Source organism: Carassius auratus, unplaced genomic scaffold, assembly GCF_003368295.1.
Source record: "Carassius auratus strain Wakin unplaced genomic scaffold, ASM336829v1 scaf_tig00005214, whole genome shotgun sequence".
Taxonomy (NCBI): domain Eukaryota; kingdom Metazoa; phylum Chordata; class Actinopteri; order Cypriniformes; family Cyprinidae; genus Carassius; species Carassius auratus.
In genome coordinates this window covers 1,461,072-1,484,000 of record NW_020523638.1, presented here as the reverse complement: position 1 = coordinate 1,484,000, position 22,929 = coordinate 1,461,072, and the positions used below count along the sequence as shown (strand labels likewise).

The following is a 22,929-nucleotide window of genomic DNA, read 5'->3' as shown; positions in this document are numbered from 1 at the left end:
CTGCTCCGGGTGTGTGCTCACAGTGTGTGTGTGTGTGTGTGTGTTCACTGCTCTGTGTGTGTGCACCATACTTGACTGTATGTCACATCACGTTATTGTTCAAGTGTGAGTGGCATCTTACAGTAAAGTCTTAGTTTGTTGATACAAAACCGTTTCTTAATTTCCAATATGAAGTAAATATATATATTTGACATTTTAAAGAGGTAAAGGTAAATTTATTGGGCAAAGAAAATAAATAAATGCTTCACTAAAAAAAGCACATTCAACATCATCACTCTAAAAATGTACTCGCCTTCAGGCTGTCCAAGATGCAGAAAAAATTTGTTTGTTCATCAGAACAGATTTGGAGAAATTTTCAGATTTTGCATATCACTTAATCATCAGTGGAACCTCTGCTTTGAATGGGTGCCGTCAGAATGAGAGTTCAAACAGCTGATAAAAACATCACAATATTTCAAAACCCAACTCCAGTGTATCTTGTTTTAAGTGTTTTAAATTTAAACTGTCACTTCTAACACTATAACAGATAAGAAAAAAATAAAAAGAAACAGTTATTTCAAAGAAAAAACATAACATTGTTTTTTTTTTACTGTTAAAATCAGTAATTTTTTACAGTGAAGGTATTTAAGGGACTGAAGTGATGTGGATTACTTGTGGATTATTATTATGTTTTTATTAGCTGTTTGGACTCTCATTCTGACGGCACCCATTCACAACAGATGATCAATAGCTATAGCAGTTATCAATAGTAACTGATGTAATGCTACATTTCTCCAAATCTCTTCTGTTGAAGAAACAAACTCATCTAAATCTTGTATGGATTTATTCTTTTGGAGTACTATTCCTTAAGATAACATTGTTTTACATATCTGCATAAAGGTCATAATGTTATCTCTCTCTCTCTTTTTTGGTGCTATTTAAGTTGACAGCATGTATTACAAAATAGTTTGATGTTAGGATGTTGCTTGTTTACATTTAGTTTCATAATATATACGTATATGCGGCTAAATGGAAGTTAATTTAAAAAAGAAATCTAATTTCAAGCAGGATGGTATATTATCTACTCTAACAAAACAGAAGAAAACAATTTCCAGCACAAATGTTTCCAGGTGACCCACTTCAGCTGTTAAATTTGCATTTTGTTTCGAAGTTTTTGTGTGGTACCATTTGTTTAAAGCATTAAACATTCACAGACTACTCTCCAAATTAAAAACAAGGAAATGTGGAAGAGATTTTCAGACATCTGCTAAAGATTACAACAAACCAGTCATTGAAGTGAGAACGGAAGAATTTTCATTTAGCAGAAAAACAGGACGTAGATTCTTGTGAATGAGATTTGAAGGCCTACTCTTTATGATGCTTTGGAGTATTCTGTAGCAATTCCATCATATACACACAGTGAAGAGCAAAATTAGAGAACAGTTTTTTTTCAGAAATATTGTTAATCTCTACATTTAAAATTAGAAATTATATTAGAGCATACACACCAGTGTTACACAAACATGTTTGAGAAAATAACCAACGCATCACAGTAAAAATCTTTATTTTGCGAAAAACACTAATCAATAAGTTTGTTGCCAATGATTTTCAGGTGAGTTTAGGTCAGGACTATGGGCAAGCCATTTGATTATTTCAATGTTTTCGGCTTCAAAGAACTGCTTTCCCTGTTTTGCAGTGTGACGGGGCATTGTCATGCATGAAAATTGCAGGCTGATTGGGAGATGCCTGCAGGGAAGTTACTGCTTGTTGCTGAAGGAGGTTCTTCTGATAAACATTTGCGTTCATCTTTCCATGTAACGGTGTAAGAGGCTCAACTCCTGCTGCACAAAACATTCCCCAAAGCAGAACTCCTCCTCCACCGTTCATTGACTTTTTTACACACTTTGGCTTCAGTTTTCCACAGTTTAATGCCAAATAAAATGTTTCCCGCCAGACCCAACTAATTTAAACTTGTTTTCATCACTCCAGAATCTCCACATTATGCTGTCCACTTATTTATTTGTCTTACATGGACAACCAGCCTTTTGGGGGGACTTGAATTAATGAGTGTCAATAACTATAAATGTTCTTTAACTTTTTTAAATATCTCATTTAAGTTTTTTTTTATGTTGTGCATCAGAATACATCTACTTTATGAAATATACTTAAGAAAACTGCTCTTCTGTTGGGATGGCTTCAAATAGCAGTGATCTTGAAATGTAGGAAATGGTAGATTGTTCTCTAATATTGATCTCTCTCTCTGCGTGTGTGTGTGTGTGTGTATGTACATAAGAGGTTTATTTTAAAAAACATTGTTGGTGAAATTTAACTGTTAAATGTTTTGAGAAATTTTAAGAGATACAATTATTGTTAAAAATGCAATTCAATCATTATTCATTCCCCATATGGTTAGTTGGCATTATTGTGTCACAAACAAATAAATGCATGTTAATTGTTCCTTGACTTTGCATTTGCACATTGTTGGCTTATATCCATGCTTCTCCCACAAAGAATATAAATGAAACGAATGAAATTTGTGCCAACCAACTCAGTTCTGCAGTTAATTTTCTGTATTTTTTCCTTTCCTCCTCCCAAGGATAGTCTCCATCACAGATTTCTGTGAACTTCTACATCCTATATTTGATAACTGCTGGTGTTTTCTACATGGATTTTTCCTGTACAGCATTCATCTTCTGTTTTCCTCTTCACAAGGGATCTCCAACCCTACTCCTGGAAAGCTACCATCCTGCAGACTTCAGTTCCAATCCTGCTCAATTACATCTGTCTCAAGTAGCCCTGAACACCTTGATTAGCTGGTTCAGGTTTGTTTAATTTGGGATTGGAGCTGAAATCTGCAGGACGGTGGCTCTCCAGGAGCAAGAGCAGCCTTAATTTTAAGACAATGTTTGTCCTTAAAATCGTGCTAGGACTTAAGCAAAGTCCTTGGACATAAGCCAGTCATACTGTTCATTGACAAGGTAAAAGTTATTTGCCCCCACCTTCTCTGTATAATTTAGTCACTGTTGAATAATACAAAAAATTAAGAAATAATAATTGTATCTGTGAACATGACTCTGACATCTCTGGATGGCAGTCATGTTCATCCCAAGGTAGACAAGACATAGTTAATGAAATATGTGAAACTCTTTTCAGACTTCATACTTTAAATAAAGTAGTTAGATTTCTGTGGATGCCTGCTCACATGGGAATTAAAGGCAATGAAACGGCAGATTCATTAGAGAAGGAAACAATCAAGCAGGAAAATATAATGGACATTTTATTTAGCAATGCAGAAATAAAGACAAAAATTAAAAGTAAAATAATCAGTAAATGGTAAGATAAATGGAACAAGGTAAGTACAGGCAGACATCTTTATAACATCTAGAAAGAAGTGGGAAGGATGAGGATGACAAGGCCAAGTACAAAGGAGAAATCTTAAAGGGATAGTTCACCCAAAAATGAAATACACCCATTCTTTCTTATTTCACACGAATACAAGAGTTATATAAAATAATGTCCTGGCTCTTTCAAGCTTTATAATGGCAGTGAATGGGAGATTAGATTTTGAAGACCATTTTGAACCAAATGTGCATCCATCCATAATAAAAAGGACTCCATATGACTCCGGGGGGTTAATACAACACTTCTGAAAAGAACCGATGTGTTGTTGTAAGAAAAATATCCATATCTAAAACTTATTTTAAACCATAAAGTCAAGCTTCTGCTAACTGTTGAATGAGTGTACATGAGACAGTTGTATTCCAGCGGATGAGTAGCGTAAACTCTATTTCTTTCTTTTTCATATTATGGAAGTCAGTGGCTGCCAACTTTTTGGTTACCAACATTCTTCAAAATATCTATTTTTTTCAGCGGAGGAAATAATCTTAATCGGCTGCTAATGGTATGTCATGGATTGTGGGATTCTGGACACTTCACAGATGTCTCACAAAACTCCAGTCCGCTGGTCCACTGAGGGCTGATGTGAAACCGTATATATACACACACAGACACACACACCTAAAGGATTATTAGTAACACCTGTTCAATTTCTCATTAATGCAATTATCTAATCAACCAATCGCATGGCAGTTGCTTCAATGCATTTAGGGCTGTGGTCCTGGTCAAGAGCTGGTCTGAGTATTTTACAATCTCCTCAGTTACTGGGTTTTTTACGCATTTCTAGGGTTTATAGAGAATGGTGTGAAAAGGGTGGGTGAAAATGCCTTGTTGATGCTAGAGGTCAGAGGAGAATGGGCCGACTGATTCAAGCTGAATTTGGTGGAACTTTGGAATGTGGTGGAACTGGAGCTTCATGCCCTGGATGTGCATCCCACAAATCTCCATCAACTGCAAGATGCTATGCTGTCAATATGGGCCAACATTTCTAAAGAATGCTTTCATTAAATCATTAAATCATGTTAAATCAATACCACCTAGAATTAAGGCAGTTCTGAAGGCGAAAGGGGGTCAAACACAGTATTAGTATGGTGTTCCTAATAATCATTTAGGTGAGTGTGTGTGTGTGTGTGTTTATCCATCCATCCATCCATCCAGACCAAAAGTTTGGACACACCTTCTCATTCAAAGAGTTTTCTTTATTTTCATGAATATGAAAATTGTAGAGTCACACTGAAGGCATCAAGAGCTTATTTGAGCAAGAAGGAGAGTGATGGGGTGCTGCGCCAGATGAACTGGCCTCCACAGTCACCGGACCTGAACCCAATCCAGATGGTTTAGGGGTGAGCTGGAGCGCAGACAGAAGGCAAAAGGGCCAACAAGTGCTAAGCATCTCTCGGGGAACTCCTTCAAGACTGTTGGAAGACCATTTCAGGTGACTACCTCTTGAAGCTCATCAAGAGAAAGCCAAGAGTGTGCAAAGCAGTAATCAAAGCAAAAGGTGGCTACTTTGAAGAACCTACAATATGACATATTTTCAGTTGTTTCACACTTTTTTGTTATGTACATAATTCCATATATAATTCCACATGTGTTAATTCATAGTTTTGATGCCTTCAGTGTGAATCTACAATTTTCATAGTCATGAAAATAAAGAAAACTCTTTGAATGAGAAGGTGTGTCTAAACTTTTGGTATGTACTGTGTGTTTGTGTGTGTGTGTATTATACACACACACCTGAAAATTGTCCTTAGTTGTTTTTGATACTTGCATGAAGTTTATGCAGTCACTAGATCAGTCTTTCTTAATCCTGGTCCCGAAGGTTAAAAAAAAAAAACATTAAGAAAAATGTCTAAGAATTTTTTTCTTTCATGTACAACAAAGGTCAACTGTAGAGTAAATGAATCAGAATTCTTCAAAATATCTTCCTGTATGTTTCAGAAAAGAAATTCATACTGGTCTGGAACAACTTGACGGTAAATAAAATATGAGAGTTTTCATTTATGGGTGAACTATTCCTTGAAGTAGGATTAAAGTCTTTCTGAACACCTAATTCTGATTGGCTGGAATGTGTGCCTTTACACACAAGTCTTGCATAACACCACACCACACACACACACACAGACACTTGCTCACAGAGACCGTCTACAAACTTTCAGCCAAGACGCATCCAATTTGACATTATATACACCATTATTATTATTGCTTATGGTTGAGCTCATTTATCCCTGGATTGGACAGAAGAGAATGTTTGGCTTTAGTGGCTCAGGTTTGAACCACTTCCTGAGGCAAATTCCCAAGGTTTCAGCGCATCTCAAATAAATCACATTAACCAGCTCTACTAGGCTATATGCAAGAATTCATTAAGGTCCAACACTCAATTATGGGATCCTGGAATTGATGCATCCCCCTTTGCATCCAGGTGTTTAAAGTGCACTTTTTCTTTTTGGAAATTTCACTGTGAACACACTACTAAGTATTTATACTACAAATCATCATAGAATAGTGCACAAGTCCACAATTTGGGATGCACTTAATTTTTTGTCTCCCCAATACTTCATGTATTGAACTAGATTGTAAAACATACTAACATCTCCCTCTAGAGGTGATCTACTCTTCATAACATTATGGACACAAAGAGAACCAAACTTTACAGTGTTGTGAAAGTCATTTAATCAGATTTTAGAAAAATCCATTCTTGATTATGAAAAGTTATAAATTCAAAGATGTTTTAGAAAGCTAAACAGCTCAAGTAGACCCCCTCGAAGAAAAAAGAAAAACATTTTTTGGCTGTATTTTCTTGCTTAAAAATGACGAAACGGAACAGAAAATGAACCAGTAGTTCACAACACAATGTCTGTCATGGAAAAGATGAAGAATGACAAAAAACTTTCTTGACTGAAGATCAAACAGATGAAGAAACCTTACAAGAAAAATCAAAGTCGCTCAAATACCTTTCAAAAAATGCCAGAATCTCCTTCAAATCCGGTTTTCAGGAGTCAAGAGCTCATCTAGAGAGAGCGACGGTGTTACAGGAGTTCATTTATCAACAGACCACTGTACATTAAGCCAAAAGATGGTCTAAAGCTTGCTTTTGCTACTAGAAGCGAAATACAGAGAGGGCGATTCTATCTGTAGATCAACACCCCTGTTAAATACAATATCAAAATACAGTCCAACTGTGACATCTAGCTTCATACATGAGGTGGTTCCTTCATGACAGGACTTCTTCTAGCCCACAGCAGTTCATTTGGGAAGGGGATGTACTGTTCCAGATGAAGCAGGGTCAGTAAGAAGCAGGGGTCGCTGTCTGGATCACCGGTGCATGGGCCTCAGGAGCTCTGTGGCTGTGGCAGCTTCTGGAAACAGGTTATGGTACGTAGGTAGAGGCACGTAGGCTGCTGTGATCATTTTACCTGTTAAATAGAAGGAGGGTCCAATAAATGTCACATACAACCTCACAAGTCACTCCTATAAAGAGAAAACTTTAGTAGACGGGAGAAAACATGACGGGATTACCTGCAAACCACCGGCCGTGCAGCGCGCCGACAACAGCCATTGCTACTGGGATGGATGGACACTTTACAAAAACATTTCCCTGCCAAACAAGAGCAAAAGTGAGGATTAGGCTTTGCTACATTCCTAAAATGTAGGGGCGATTAATACATTTTCGACATCTCAAAAGCTCTAATTTTAACAGGAGTATGTAGACTCCTCCTAGCCACTGTATAAAGCTGATCACTTACTTGAGGAGAGTTCTTGTCGACGTATATGTGAATAATGCCTCCGTGCTTTCTGCACTCTTCGATGACGTCATCCTTTATCTCCAGGTCCCAGCCAGGTTCATTTTCCCTACAAAGTAACAACAAGAAATACATTTTCAATTACATTCTTTAAACCAGGACACATGCCATTTGACATCACATACACCATAGTGTCACGAAAGGTTTTAATAATCAGTGCAACTCACGTCTGTGGACTGAACATGTTGGAGAGCTGTAAACAATGCGTGGCCAGTGGCTCACTTGGAAGGTTCATAGCTTGGTTCATTCCAGGATTGGGAACAAGAGGTTGTGTGGTTGCGGCTGTTAAGTGGCACAAAACATAAATAACCCTCACTGTAAGCCTTGAAAAATCAATAAATGGTGGAAACAGGACAGCAGGTCAACAAGCTCGACTCGGATTTGTCAAATCTCCCCTTGGGGAACATCCTCAAACCTCAGTGCGCTTCAAATTGCATTCAACTCAACAGATTCTAAGATAGGAATATGACTTAAAGACACACCATTCGCCAGATTTCCAAACGCCACAGAGCCGCTCATCTGTAAGGCCTGTTTGGCAGCAGCAGGAATCTGCAGTCCTGTACCTAAAAATATCCCAGAGACAAGCATATGAGTTGACAACAATGCAATATCATATGAAGTAACAGATACACAAGCAGTTTGAATCGGTCATTGGCACATATGAGAGGCAGCAACATGCATCGTTCAATCTGTACCTTCAGCCAGTCTCGCCATCAGCTGAAGTCGACCCGTCGTGCCCAAGTCAATGCCAGTTCTCTCCAGTTCATCATTGTCCAAGAAGGAGCTTGCAGAAGAGGCATCTGAACGCTCAGTAACATGACCCACCTTCATTGGCCGTCCCGCAAGCTCGAACCCATTTAGCTGCTCCAGAGCTTTTTTAGCACATTCTGCATCTGCAAACTGCACAAACAGACAGTGGATCAGCATCAGATTTATGATGCAAATGGCAAAATAAAACTGTCCTCGTCTTTTTCAAATTACGTTTTACATTATGCAGACATAGTTGAGTTTCCCTTGCCTGTCACAACATGATGGAAAATAAAACGGCAAAAATTGAGAAAACATTAAATCACAAAGGTTGGGGTTTATTTTATATATATATAACATTTTTCAGCCAAAAATAAAAGCTTGTTGATTAACAGTTAGTAAATCAATAGAATAGAAAATAGAAAAAAATGAATGGATGAACTCACTGATATGAAGCCGTATCCTTTCGACCGGCCAGTCTCACTGTCCATCATCAGCTGGATGCCCTCAATCTGAAATGAGAAAAGTAACTCACGTTAAATAGAAGATCCACTCCACAGTTTTAACTCTGGTTTAGCTGCTTATTTATGCATGCAAAAGCATTTCAAATGTCACCCATACCTTTCCGAATGGCTCAAAAATGCCCCTGAGCATGTCCTCCGTTATATTGAAGTGGAGGGAGCCCACGTAGAGCCGCATGGGCCCTGCACCACCTCTCTGGAGCATGCTGGCCATGGCTGCTGCCCTGTTCTTCTCAGCCTGAAATATGCAAACAATTCAACAAACTGATTCCCATGTATTGGATTAGGAAGCAGACAGTGGATCTGCGGTGTGTTGATGCTCTCACCTGTGAAACCTGGACTATGATAGGCACTCCCAGAACCCTCTGCCCTGTCAGGCCGATTGCCAGCGGTACCGATGTCGCATCCACAAACTCAATGTAGGCAATGCCCTTTGACCTCCGAGAGTTTCTATCTGAGATCATCCTTACGTCACGGACCTTAAAAAAAAATTATACAAAAACTCAATGTGTTTTATCCTTTAACATTAGTAAATGGAGAGAAAAAAGAAAGAAACCAAAGAATTGATCACAACCAGGTAAGCTTTAATCAGGGGCATCATACTTTTCCCACTGCAGAGAAGAAATCTTCCAGATCTCTGGGTCTGATTCTGGCAGCGAGCTGCATGCAGAACACTGTACGGGCGTCTCTCTCCTCTGGGCTCAGATTATCTATCGGCTGCCTGTTTGAGGAAACACATCGGTCATCAACCACTGAAACACAAATCAGTCCACCTGGACATAAAGAGTAGCTGTAGAATCTTTCAGTGGACCATTTGTTCTTATTGTGGAGAATAATAATCTGAAGAACATTTTTCCATTATCAAAGAACCATCTGTGCACTGGAAAGATTCCATGAAAGTTACAGGTATTTTATGGAACCATCAATGCCAATCAAGAACCATTTTAAGAGGTGTTCAATACTTCAATAAAACAGTGTTGAGCAGCTCACCTGACAGGGCTTTTATTCTTCTTAAACGGGCTTTTGTTCTTCTTGAACGGGCTTTTGTTCTTCTTGAATGGGCTTCTGCTTCGAGAGCGCCTGCGACTAGAGTCAGAATACTTCATCAGTTGTGTTTAGCACTTATTCATGTAAGATTACTCAAAACAGAAACACACATCAGCACACAACAGGCGGCAAGAGTCACAGATGAGATCACCTGTGTTTGGGGAAATGTTGTGGGCCAGTCTTCCCTCCGGGACCACCATTTAATTTCGGCCCCATACTATGACATAAAACAAGGGTTTGTCTCAGTATTAAACCAGTCAACTTTCAGCCATCATGGCCATGTGAGAGCTACGACATGCTAGATGCAGAAGGGCAAGTATCCAGTGAAATCCAAAAAGCCCTTCACAGATTTTTTTTTTATTATTGATAGTGTAAAAGGACAGACCTAACATGAGCATGGATGTTATGTGATTATAAAGGCAGAAATCACGAGTGATTCTTCTTTAAAAATCATGTTAAATAGCCAAATTTAAGTGGAAAACTACACTACCCATAATTCTAATAGAGCCTTCATAATCCATCAGTCTGAGATGATACTTCTGTTACAATGGAAACAAGGTGCCTTAAGACTGGAGTAATCTGTAAAACTTATATTGTATTATCAATATTTGTAAACATTTGCAAATATTATATTACCCGCATATATTTCAGAAAAATAAATATAGGAAGAAATACTTCCAGAAACATGGTTAGTGAAGAAAAGTGAAGAAATGGCCAATCACTGTTTACTCTAAGGACATATTATATTGAAATGTGTTTTATGGAAAAAATATTTATGCAACCATGATCACTGAAGAAGTGGGAGATCACTGCTTGCTCCCTAAGGGCATTTTGAATCATGTGACTACAGCTGGCCAATGAACTTAGTTAAGCAGACTCCTGTGAACCAGAACACAGTAGGCCTGGGTGGACATCGCCTCCAGGTTTCTATTCTCAGAATTTTTCAAAACAAGCACCAAGCATCTTTAAAAATACAGTACTTCTGCACTCTTAGCAAAGCAGGCATTTAGCAAGACAATGACCACTCATTAGTTACAAAAAGCTGTGACATACATCTTTCACAAATACACAAAACATTCACATTGGTTCATGTTCGGTCACAAAAATAAAAAAAATTGGTCATTATTCAGTCACCCTCACATCATTCCAAACATGTATGACCTCAACTCATCTTTGAAGTTTAACTGCTTGCTCGCTGGGTAAAAAACAATGAAGTTTGTACGGTTGAGCTTCTGTTTATATTTCATGAGCTCTATGTATTTGTGTTGGTAAATGTTTATATGTTTATTATAGTGTTCCTGTGGCTCAGTGGTAGAGCATTGCGTTAGCAGCGCAAGGTTTTGGGTTCGATTCCCAAGGAACACATAGGTAAAAAAATTTTTTTAGCTTGAATGCACCATTTGGATAAAAGCGTTTGCAAAATGCATAAAATTTACATTTAAATATGGTTATAAAAGCCTGAATGAAATATGTTCGTCATACAAAGGGATCATGACTTTTTAGATGACTTGGAATAAACTGCGCAAATTCGTACCGAATCATTTTACATTGTCTTTTTGAACTTTTAAAAACTTCAAACTTTAGTTTGAAAGGACAAAAAAAAGATGAAAGATTATTAGAAAACTCAACTTATGTTCCAAAAGTCTTATGGGTTTGGAACGACACGAGAGTGAGCAAATGATGACAGGATTATATTAGTGTGAACTATTCCTTTAACTATTTCACTGTTGTTGTTGATGACTGAGTGCTTAAGTACTGTCCTCAATTTCTAATTCTGTCCTCTAAACTGAATGTTCAGGGGTTAAACTCACAAGGGGCTTTTGCGCCCACGGTGGTGTCCACCACGATCCTTGCTGCGGGATCGTGACTTCTTGCGCTCCCTGCTCCGTGAACGTTTGCGTTCTCGGCTACGGCTCCTGCGTCGCTCGCGGCTCTTCTTGCGGCCTCCGCTTCTACTCCTGTGCTGACCTAGACTCGGACTACGACTGCTACTGCGTCTCTTCCTTCACGGAAACAACACAATTTCATTCCAACATGTGAACGTAACTTCTCGGAGAAGCTTAAGATCAAGCAGAATGACAAGAATACAGAGGGTTTTTAGCTTACTTTTTGCTGCGTTCCTCATTTTGACCATTGGCGCTGGAGGACTTGCTTTCACCCTAAACAGGATTGATAAAAGAACAACATAAGAATGGAGAGGAAACACTGGAAATAGAGAGGGAATAGGGATAAGAGAAAAGACAAAAATATTACTATTGTTGGCTCCATTATGATAAATTCTTTGTTTTTCCTCATTTTGTGTCAATGTAATCAAATGGTCTGTAGTAAATAATCAGATGTTGGGGGGCCTGTCTTTAACTTTCCTAAACAATCAGTTCATTTCTAGGTCTTGACCTTGGCTAGGACATGTGTTTTTTAGGGTAGTATAGGTACCCTGCTATTTTTAGGCTAAGTCTTGCTGTAGTCATGTTATAGAGCTGCTAAAGGTCATTCCAGAGTGGAGGCTGTCAGTCCGTGTGATCTTCCCCAGTTTGCGCTGTTGGACTGTGAGAGCTCGATGCCATCTCTGTCTCACAGCTTGTCCTGAAGCAGACAGGGATTCACACGGCTTAGTCATATTGCATCCCAAAAGACACCGCATCAAAGTCAGCTAAAAAAAAAGATTTTCTGTTTTTTTTTTTTTTTTATTCATCATTTGGCTCATTTGGACAACTATGACAGGCGTTTGGTTTTCATTAATTTAGAGACAAATAAAAATTATATATATTTTTACTGATAGAAATTATAATTAGGTAATGCATTATTTTAATAATAAACAGTTTTATGATAAAGAAAAATCTCTAAAATGGTACATGCACAAACCAAATGCCAATGGCCGTGGTTTAAGAGACCATCAAACCACTGGGTAGAGAGACAGTATTCATATTTAGACATAATTAATAGGAAAATTCAGCTTTGAACACTGAAGATGACCTTCGGTAAAGGTCAAGTACAGTCCAGGGCTTCAGGGTTTCAATTCTTGACTCCAGGTCCATTGAGAAGGCTATACTATATGAAATGCCATTTGCAATAAAGTTTACTTCCATTACATAAAGAATTTCTAAGTTCTACATAGTTTTTTGTCTTTTTATTTTTTAAATGTAGGGCAGGGGTTGATTTTTATCAGTTTACAACGCATGTCTATAATGTATAGTATGTACACCTCCATTCAAAAGTTTGTGGTAAGCAAGATTTTTTTTTTTTAAGAAATACATACTTATTAAAAAAGGATGCATTACATTTACCAAATGTGATAGTTAAGACATATATAATGTACATTTTTATAATATTCAACATTAATAATATTAAGAAATGTTATTGATCCTTTCTAAATCATTCTAATTTGCTGATCATGTGACACTGAAGACTGGAGGAATGATGTTGAAAAAACAGCTTTGCCATCACAGAAATAAACCGCATTTTAAAAATATATTAAAATAGAAAACAGTTATTTTAAATCAAAGAAATTTAGTGTCGAAAATACTTTTCAAAAATCTTACCAACCTCAAAATTTTGAACGTTAGTGCATATTTTTCTGCCACTGCATCAGATTCATTTTTAACAGATTTTTGGTGACATGGCTGAAACCTGAATACTGTCTCTGCTCCATGTCACATTGGGTTTCATCTACTGGCATTCATTCAGCGCTATTAAACCATTTAAAGGTGTATTGTGGCGATCTATTTGTATTTTGGATCAAAATACATTAATAAACTGCGCAACTACTACCTTACTTTTTTTCACAGTTCACACTGGAATCAAAGATGTATTCAGGGGAGTAGAGGTGAGATATCATTAGGCAAGTCTATAAAGAGAGATAGATGGGCATTTATTTGTAATTCAGGATATCACACTAAAAAAAAAAACATAACTCTCTCTCTCTCTCTACACATTATACAAACCTGTACTTCAGTCAGGCACAGACAATTAAAGTAGGGTTTCTGAATAGTCATGACAACACAATACCAAAGAATAAAAAAATTATAAATACAAATTGTGTCATCATACATCCAAACCTGCTTTCTTCTGAACACAAAAGGAGAAACTCTGAATTTTTTAACAATAATAAAAAAATGAATTGGCATTGGGGTTTTTAAGCAAAAATAAATAAATGGCGAAAAAAAGAACACCATACATTTATTATAAAAGTTGCTTGTAACACATTATAAACTTTAATTTAAATAAAATATATTATTGAAAAAAAAAATCACACAAAGGGACAAAGGTACAAGATTGTGTCCTAAACGGCATTAATGTGAAAAATATGCATATATAGACAAATATTTGGACGCCATTTCCTTGCAGAATCATGGGCAATGTATTTTTTTCACCAAGAATCTAGCTGTTAAATATGATAATTGAGAAACTAAAGTGGTATCTTCAACAACCATGTAGGTCACAGCAGGTCTGTATTTAACGGGTAAGAAGCTGTCTTTATAAATACATTTCCCCGTGGAATTTCAAAATCTGTTTTTAGATCTAGAACTCAACTATTGGACTTGTATGTACTATTTTTATGGTGCTTTTTTAGTTCTTTATTTTTTAAGCTTCAGTCCTCATTTATCGCTCTTACATGGATAAATGCAAAGTTCAGTAGTAGTTGTAGTTTTATTGCTTTTTTTATTTTTATTTAATTGATTTTATGTCAGAATCTAAGGCTATCTTCATGTCAAAAACACACACACACACACACAACCAAATAAACACAAAAATACGGCAGTTAAAATTATATTTGACTTTTTTTTTCTAAAGCCTTTTCTGGTAAAAGTCCCTGAGTGTGCATACTTGATAAAAAATAAATAAAAATAAAATAAAAATTCTACTTGCATTAAAACTGAGATAGTCCAATAAAATGTTTGAAGCAATGTTCAGATTTTCTCCTCGTGTTCATCATTAGAATGACATCCATAACTACAAGTGGGAACAGCATGATGGTGAATACATTAGGAGAAATTTTGCATTTTTGGTTGAACTAGTCTTTCAAAAAAGAAAGATCCGGCAACTTCCGGTCGTCCACCCACCTTTCTGTAAGGCGCTTCCAGCATGGCCTCAACATCGAAGTCATCCGCCATTCTGACCTGTGTACACAAAAACAGCAACATGCGATTTACAAACACAGCCAGCACGATGAGATATAGAGTACAGTTTCGATTACGTACTCAAGTTTAATAGACAAAGCACACAAACAAACAGAAATTAATCCCACAGTCGCGCTGTGCTGCTCTTTAAATAGCTAACGTTAGCTCGAGTCAGAGTCTGCAGCACGCGCGTTACATAAGATGCTAATTTAGACGCTTCACTCTTATCCATCTATGACAGGCAGCGTATCGCGCTTCAAGTCATATTCACATTTACCTATGATCCCAACTCTTAATTAAACCAGAGAAGATGCTTGTTGGCCAAAATTACCTGTGTTTTATGTCGCACTCCGGTTATCGTCGCGACCTCTCCGACGCGCGCGTCAAGTTTGACCGTAAACAACTGCGAAACAAACGGTCAGATCCGCCTATAGACGAACAGAATATCCAACGAACAATTATTCAAGCAAAAACAAATACCGATGCATGTATTTGTGACTATTTGATCAGCTCAGTTCGGCATGTCATGAGGTTTCCCAACAAGACAACTTCCTGCTTTTCCCCAAAATGGACGCTGAGAGGGGCGGGGTTTAACAGCGCCTCTTCATGGAGATAAAAGTCTAGTTTCTTTTCTTCCCGTGTGATTATTCTTGCAGAGCCCGCAATGCGTTTGCTTCTTTAAATATCACACTTTTCATAGACCTCTGCTCTGTTGATTGCACAATTTCCCACATATGCATTGCAAAAACTAAGTTTAGCGCTTTGTAAAGTGCGGAGTAATAATATCTAAACCGATGTAGAAACAGACTCGGATTAAATACAATTTACTTGAATATTAAATTCATACACATGCATAATTATATATATATATATATATATATATATATATATATATATATATATATATATATATATATATATATATATATATATATATATATATATGTTTAAATTAAATTATGATATTATTATGTTATCCATTTGTCTATAAAATAGAAAATAATAATAATGATAAATAATTTGAGAAAGTGTTTGCATATTCTATTTAATACAATATGTGCATTCAAAAGCATAGCCTAATATTAATGTTTTAATAATTGATAATATTATAGATTTCTTCACATGTTCTAAATCCTTAGACCTTTTATTTTTTTTTATTTTTTTTACTAAAATTAAATGATGAATAATGTGCACTAAATGGTTTAAAGTTTTATTGGATAACTATATATATTGGATAACTGTTGTCAGCATCTCTTGTTCACATTCAGTGTAGACCATCTGTGATTTTTCAGTGTTTTACAAGAAAATACTATCTCAATCTTAATATTTATAGTAAAAATGTAATTATTTGTTACATTTCTGAGTGAAAATGTTTCTAGACCAACATTTTTCAGTGCAGTGTAAACAGATACTAGCTGAATACAAATAGTTAATATGTATAAACAAATATGTGCTTGTTCATTTCACTGTTTCTGATATGCCGTGAAGACAAATATACGAAAGTCACCCGTTTTTTTTTTTACTAGTACATAGAATGGCTATGATATGCCATTCTCTTCTGGATACTGTGTACACTTTCAGCATTAGTCAAGGTCATGGGTTCGATTCCAAGGAACGCCATATACTGATAAAATATAATAAGAAAACGAAGTCGTTTTGGATAAAGCAAATTTAAAAAATTAGTCTGAACTGTATAGACTTATTTCACATTTCTGGTATTCGCAGAAGCAGAAGTCATCATAGTTTGGAAAACATCTGTAGTTATGAATGGAAACTATACATTTTCCATTTCTATTTGCCCTAACAGCAAAATAAAAATAAAAAAATCCTCGATAGCATTTCCATAATGTAATGTGAAAAATACAGTTTGATGACTCTGGTTAAAAATAAATAAAAATAAATAAGAAAGATGTCAAATTTAAAGGTCACCCATTCTGACCTTCTCTTCATGGATCCACCACCATCTCCAGCCAGCAACCTGCCAAATAGAAATAGCCTGTCTGAAATCCTGTGCAGGCCAGCTGGCCCCAATCTTTGCACAAATCTTCAAAAGATCACTGTGTGAAGTTCCTTCCTGCTTCAAATGCTCCACCATCGTCCCCATTCTAAAGAAACCCAAAATCACAGGACTTTTACTGTTGGCTTATCTGAAGGACATCACTGGACCCTTGCTGGACCCCCTGCAGATTGGTTACAGAGCAAATAGGTCTTTGGATGATGTAATCAACATGGGACTGCATTACATACTACAATATCTAGTCAGACCAGGGACTTATGTGAGAATCCTATTTGTGAACATCAGCTCGGCCTTCAACGCTGTCATCCCAAACCTCCTCATGTCCAAATTTGGTCTCCCTTTTCTCTCTTCTCCCTTTACACCAATGACTTCACTGCAAAGGATCCCTCTGCCAAGCTCATGAAGTTAGCAGATGACACTACAGTAATTGGCCTCATCCAGGATGGAGACTTTAGAGTCTGAAGGGGTTTAAAGAGCTGTCTGATTCAGACACAATAAACTGGAGATGAACACGCTCAAAACTGTGGAGATCACAGTGGACTTCAGTGGAAACTCCCCTGGTCTCCCCCCACTCAGCATCATAAACACCATCATAAACAACAGTAGTGTCATTCATATTTCTGGGCACCACCATCTCTCAGGACCTGAATGGGACACTTGGGACTCCAATGGGACTCCATTGACAAAAATTTTATTACTTGTATTGTATTAATTGTATTATTTGTATTACTTCAAACACACCTGAACAAGCTAATCAATGTCTTCAGGATTACTAAGGCTATAGACAAGTGAGTTTTCTTTCCAGGGTTGGAGCTAAACTCTGCTGGACATCGGCACTCCTGGACCAACGTTGCCTACCCCTGGTCTGGAGGAAGGATGGAGAAGCTCATAGCCCAAGTTGCTTGAAGTCCAGTGTTAAGTTTCCACAGTCTATGATGATTTGGGGTCATCTGCTGGTGTTGGTCCATTTTGTTTTTTGAAAACCAAAGTAACTTCACCCGTTTACCAAGGAATCTTGGAGCACTTCATGCTTCCTTATGCTGAGCAACTTTTTGAAGATGCTGATTTCATTTTCCAGCAGGATTTGGCTCCTGTCCACACTGTCAAAAGCACCAAAAGTTAGTTAAATGACCATGGTGTTGGTGTGCTTAACTGGCCAGTGAACTCACCAGACCTGAACCCCAGAGAGCATCTATGAGCTATTGTCAAGAGGAAAACGAGAAACAAGAGACCAAACAATGCAGATGAGCTGAAGGCCACTGTCAAAGAAACCAAATACTTAAACTACTTCAGTCTGTGTGCACTGAATTTATTTTTATCACTGAGTTTCTCAATTTGAGTTTAATTACTAAATGAACTTTTCCATGACATTCTAATTTATTGAGATTTTTCCTTATATACATTACACTTTTCAATTTATACTTACATTTATGCATTTTGCAGACGCTAAAGCATGTAATATCCAAAGCGACTTACAGTGCATTCAGGTTACAAAAATTGTTTTTAATTCTTTACCAGTATGTCTGTTCCCTGGGAAATGAACCCACAACCTTTTGGACTGCTAAAGCAATGCTCTACCACTGAGCCACAGGACAATATGTATATATAAAAACTGTTAGATTTACGATGTTATTAACTGTGGAAACAGTCTGTGAAAAAGGGTATAACATACGTAGACCGAAATGTTGAGAACATTATCTTCCATAAATAGACACTCAAGGATTTCTTGCATTTACGTAGACAGAATATAATCTTATCCTCAGATTAATATAGACACATAGGTGCTGTTTGTTCTCATGTGTCAGCATGAACTTCCAAACAAAAGTTCATAGTGTGCATACTATCAATCAATCTATCGGCCTGTCTTTAGATTGATCTGTCTGTCAATTGGTCTCTTTCTGTCTTTCTGCGTGACCATCCAGCAGTTAACATACTGTACATAAACACACAGCTGAAAGCTTCCACAATACTTTTCCTTAATCTCAACAAGATTTAAAACACAATTATAAACTGATTGGATTTTCTTTTTACTCTCATGGCTTCATCATCGTTTGCATCTTTCACATGAAATCTCACTGGCTTTTTAAAAGATGCATTTATGCGTATTTAAATGCAAATGAGCAGAATGTTTTATTCTGTGTTATCAGCTCTATTAGGAAGCAATAATGTGATCCCCTGTTGAAAGTGCATTGCTCTGAACTCAGCTGTGAGCTTCTATCATGACTGTGCCATTGATCTGTGCAATAAACATGATAATAACGTTTCTCTTTCTATCAGTTACTTTTTTTATTTAGATTAGATTAGATTTAAATGTCTTTACTATATCCAGTTGAATAAAAAAAGAATGATTAAAAACCGCTGAGTAATTTAAAATCCTTGGAATGGGTATGACTAAGAACAAAGTGCAGTTGGCTTCCCCTACACTTTGCCTAAAGCAGCATGTGGATGATGTAACTTTAAGTTTTAGCCAATGGCCAGCATTCTGCTTATCAAACTACAGTAGATAAAATAAATAAGTGTTACAGAAAGTGAGGCAGAGCTGCTGGCTGTGTGCTCAGTTACAGTCAAAATGAAGAATAAATCTACCAATCTGCGTGTGCGGCTCCCTGCACTCATTTTTGCATTAGAGGTCCTGATTGTGGTTCTCTATGCATTCTTTGTGACATATGAAGATGATGCTAATGCACTTCTACAGAACAACCAGACAAAGCCAATGGAGAACTCATTGTATCAGAACTATCCATTTTTTGCTGACATTCAGGTGATGATATTTCTTGGATTCGGCTGCCTTCTGGCATTTTTCCGACGCTATGGATTCGGTGGAATGGTGTTTAACTTCCTAATCGCCACATTTACCATTCAGTGGGCCATTCTGGTGCAGGGCTTCTTTCAGTTTTACTCTGATGGGAAGATTCATCTTGGTGTGCTGAATCTGATCAATGCTGAGTTTGCCTGTGCTGTCGTGCTCATCTCTTTTGGAGCAGTGTTGGGGAAGACGAGCCCTGTGCAACTCTTGGTAAGTTGATTATTTTTGCAGCAGGTGGCTTGAAATTAGATATTGGATCTACAAAAGGTGTTTTGCCTTATTTTCTGCTCAGAGGTGGCATAAATTGATTTTCACCATAATTGTAACTGCAGATTGCATGCTAGGGGCGGAGGTGGGCCGGAGCAGGAATCATTTTTAGTCTGGCTTTTATGATGCATTGCGCCTTAACTCTGATGTGTAAAAATGCTTTAATAATCATAAAAATTTACAATTGTTGGGTAAAATAATACATTTTCAATTACCCTTAACAGTTTTATTGAAATGTCTCACTATATATTGAAATGTACATTTATTTATTATTTTTTTCATTAAGTTTGGCATAATGCATTATGGGATTGCATGCTTTGCAGTGGATATGCAATGATGCCTTTACATTTGGTTAAATGATGCATCCTAAGAAGCAAACTAATTAACTCATTAAGCCTTAAAATGCTACCTAGGCATCACACTAAGTATAAGGATGGCTTAATCATGTAATAATCACACTTTTGTTTGTGCATTTAAATCACCATGATCAAACCCTTGTATTACCTAATTTATAAGTTGTAAATAGCTTTGGATAAAAGCATCTGCTAAATGAATATGTAAATTAGCTCATTCTACATACTGTGTATTGTGCAGATCATGGCCTTGCTGGAGATCCCTGTGTTTGGGATCACAGAATGGGCTGTAGTGAAATACCTGAAGATCAACGATGCTGGTGGCTCGATCCTCATCCACATTTTCGCCTGCTACTTCGGACTGGGTGTCACCTTTGTCCTGTACAGGCCAAGTCTAAGCGAGGGACATCCAAAAGAGGCGACAAGTTATCAGTCAGACGTGCTATCTGTAATGGGAACCCTGTTCCTCTGGGTGTTTTGGCCCTCTTTTAACTCAGCATTGACTTTCAAGGGTGACGACCAGCACCGAGCTGTTCTCCACACATTTATAGGTCTCAGTGCCTCTACAATCACCGCCTTTGCTCTGTCCAGCATGCTCAGCAAGAACGGCAAGATCAGCATGGCTGATGTACAGAACGTTACGTTGGCTGGTGGAGTAACTGTCGGTGCTTCGGTGGATATGATGATTTCGCCGGTCGCTGCTTATGTGCTGGGCATCTTGGGATGCATTGCATGCATGCTGGGGTACAAATACCTGAGCCCGTTCCTGGCTCGCCGGCTGCGGTTGCAGGATCAGTGTGGCATACACAACCTGCACGGCCTGACGGGACTGATTTCCAGCCTAGCCGGAATCTGTGCCATCCTGCTGGCGACCGAGGAAACGTATGGCCCCAGTCTCTACCAGACCTTCTCTCATCGGGCCCCTCCAGAAGGAGACCCTCTGCTAGCGAAGCTGCAGGAACTGATCCCGGATCTGGAAGCGGGTTTGGGTCGGACCGCACAGGAACAGGCCCTCTTTCAGGTGGCTGCTGTATTCGGGACTATTGCAGTGGCGGCAGTCGGGGGTTTGCTGACTGGTGTGGTACTCAAACTACCCTATCTGGCTTCCCCCAGTGATGAGAAATGCTTCGATGATGAGCTCTTCTTTAATGTTCCTCAAGACTACAACTGTGTAAACGGACCGCAGGACATATGGTCCTGTGTTCTCAAAGACACAAACAAAACTGATGCTGAGTGAAGCATGAAAATGAGGAATAAGTGTAAATGACTGTTGTGAACTTCAGCACTGAGTACAGTGTAACTAACTAACTGTAATTGTATTGACCCCCCCCCCACACACACTTTTCTTTTTTTTAATATATGATATAGAATGAGTTTTGTATACGGCGTATCAAAATATATAACATGTAATGTTTGATTTTGATAAAATGTTTATTTGTAGAATATATTTTATGGATCATCTAATTCATTGATACATTTCAGATTACCCTTGTGAAAAAGAAGTATGCTGCTCTTTAGCAAAATAAAAAAAAAGAGTTATTGAACAATATATACTTTAATGCAAGATTTTGTGTTATTTGCAACTGAATTAAAATAGTTTACATTTATTTTACATGTAATAGCTGAACTTAAGTAAGTTTTCTGACCCAATTAAGTAGGAATTAAATGCATCATAACTTCATAATTACTTCTATTGAAATGTGGGAAATTTGCTAAGCAAAATATATTGTATTGTAATTTCTATTGAAACATCTATCTCATGTATTTATACATAATTGTAATGAAGTCGCAATGTAGTGCATTTAAAATACATTCATTATAATCCTTAAAAAGTACTTAATAAGCATAAAATAAATACTTATTTAAAGACTGACGAAAGACTGATAAAACATAATAATATAAAATGGACTTTACGGTAAAATGCTGAATTTAACATTATCACAAAGTGCATTTATTAAAAGTGTAATTAAGTGTGTTAAGAAACACGAAAGTCTTTCTTTTTAGGTATGCTTATGTGGCTTTTTTATATCAGTAATATTATCTGCAGTTTCTTCTTTTTTTAACTTTAAAATTTAAAGTGCACTACAAGTGTGAAAACACTATAAAATATGAACTACATTACATTTAGAGATGATGAATCTTGATGAAAAGTTATAAATTAACAGTTTGACTGTATTCCTTGGGGTCATGCTTTATCTCTTCTATATGTCTGTTTAGACAGATAGATATGCGCATAAACATATTAGCATATACTCATATACAGTTTTATTGGATGTACAGTATATAAAATCTATTGCTGCCGTTAGAATATTAACAAGTTAGGCTGTAAATGCATGCAGTTAAATAAAGTGACAGTCTTTTGTGTAATGTTGTAGGCTGCTCAGTGTCAGAGTTTTAATGCTGACTTATGACACTTTCTCAAAATATGCAACATATAATTATTTCACCTCATTCGAAGAATGTAAAAAAAAAAAAAGATTGTGTTCGACTGTGATTGCTGAAAGCAATTTTTCTTGGTTGTTTTGGACATTTGTCATTTAATTTATTTTTTATGTCTTTTTTTTTTTTTTTTTACTTCTGAACACAAGTAATTTAAATTCTGAATAAAATGTTTGAAAATAAATATTGTTGCTGAGGATAATTCACACCCTATAACTCCACAATATTCAGCTCATTAGAAAAAAACAACCAATGATTTCTTTTGTTTACAAATGAATACTCAAAAGTAATTGTAATAAATAACTTGAACTTTATTGCATTTTGTGCAGACAAATCTATAAAATGGTCCAGAGAAACCATTATTGATAGAACATAGAAGCTTTTGACAAGATAAAACAACAATTTAAGATATCTAGTTTAAATACATTTTCATATAA

The 22,929-nt window shown here is 37.0% G+C and overlaps 2 protein-coding genes across 4 annotated transcripts; one reads left to right on the top strand and one right to left on the bottom strand.

Moving 5' to 3' along the window:
- Positions 1–6,024: 6,024 nt before the first annotated feature.
- LOC113070728 (RNA-binding protein 39-like) lies at positions 6,025–15,197 on the bottom strand. Of its 3 annotated transcripts, XM_026244139.1 has the most exons (16): positions 14,942–15,197; positions 14,554–14,610; positions 11,600–11,652; positions 11,305–11,496; positions 9,645–9,710; positions 9,437–9,532; positions 9,050–9,167; positions 8,773–8,925; positions 8,547–8,684; positions 8,372–8,437; positions 7,874–8,078; positions 7,661–7,741; positions 7,346–7,460; positions 7,122–7,227; positions 6,895–6,973; positions 6,025–6,791 (listed from the first exon to the last, which is right to left on the bottom strand). In XM_026244139.1, the coding sequence occupies exons 2-16, from the start codon at positions 14,602–14,604 to the stop codon at positions 6,691–6,693; spliced, it is 1,620 nt and encodes a 539-aa protein (XP_026099924.1). In that variant the 5' UTR covers positions 14,605–14,610; positions 14,942–15,197; the 3' UTR covers positions 6,025–6,690. The 3 variants fall into 3 exon arrangements, with proteins under 3 accessions (XP_026099924.1, XP_026099926.1, XP_026099925.1); XM_026244141.1 differs by lacking the exon at positions 9,645–9,710; XM_026244140.1 differs by lacking the exons at positions 14,554–14,610; positions 14,942–15,197 and adding an exon at positions 11,747–11,920.
- A 3,868-nt stretch (positions 15,198–19,065) lies between these two features.
- rh50 (Rh50-like protein) lies at positions 19,066–21,739 on the top strand. The gene is made up of 2 exons (XM_026244056.1): positions 19,066–19,643; positions 20,295–21,739. Exons 1-2 carry the CDS (start codon positions 19,197–19,199, stop codon positions 21,288–21,290), a joined length of 1,443 nt encoding a protein of 480 aa, XP_026099841.1. The 5' UTR covers positions 19,066–19,196; the 3' UTR covers positions 21,291–21,739.
- The last annotated feature ends 1,190 nt before the right edge of the window (positions 21,740–22,929 follow it).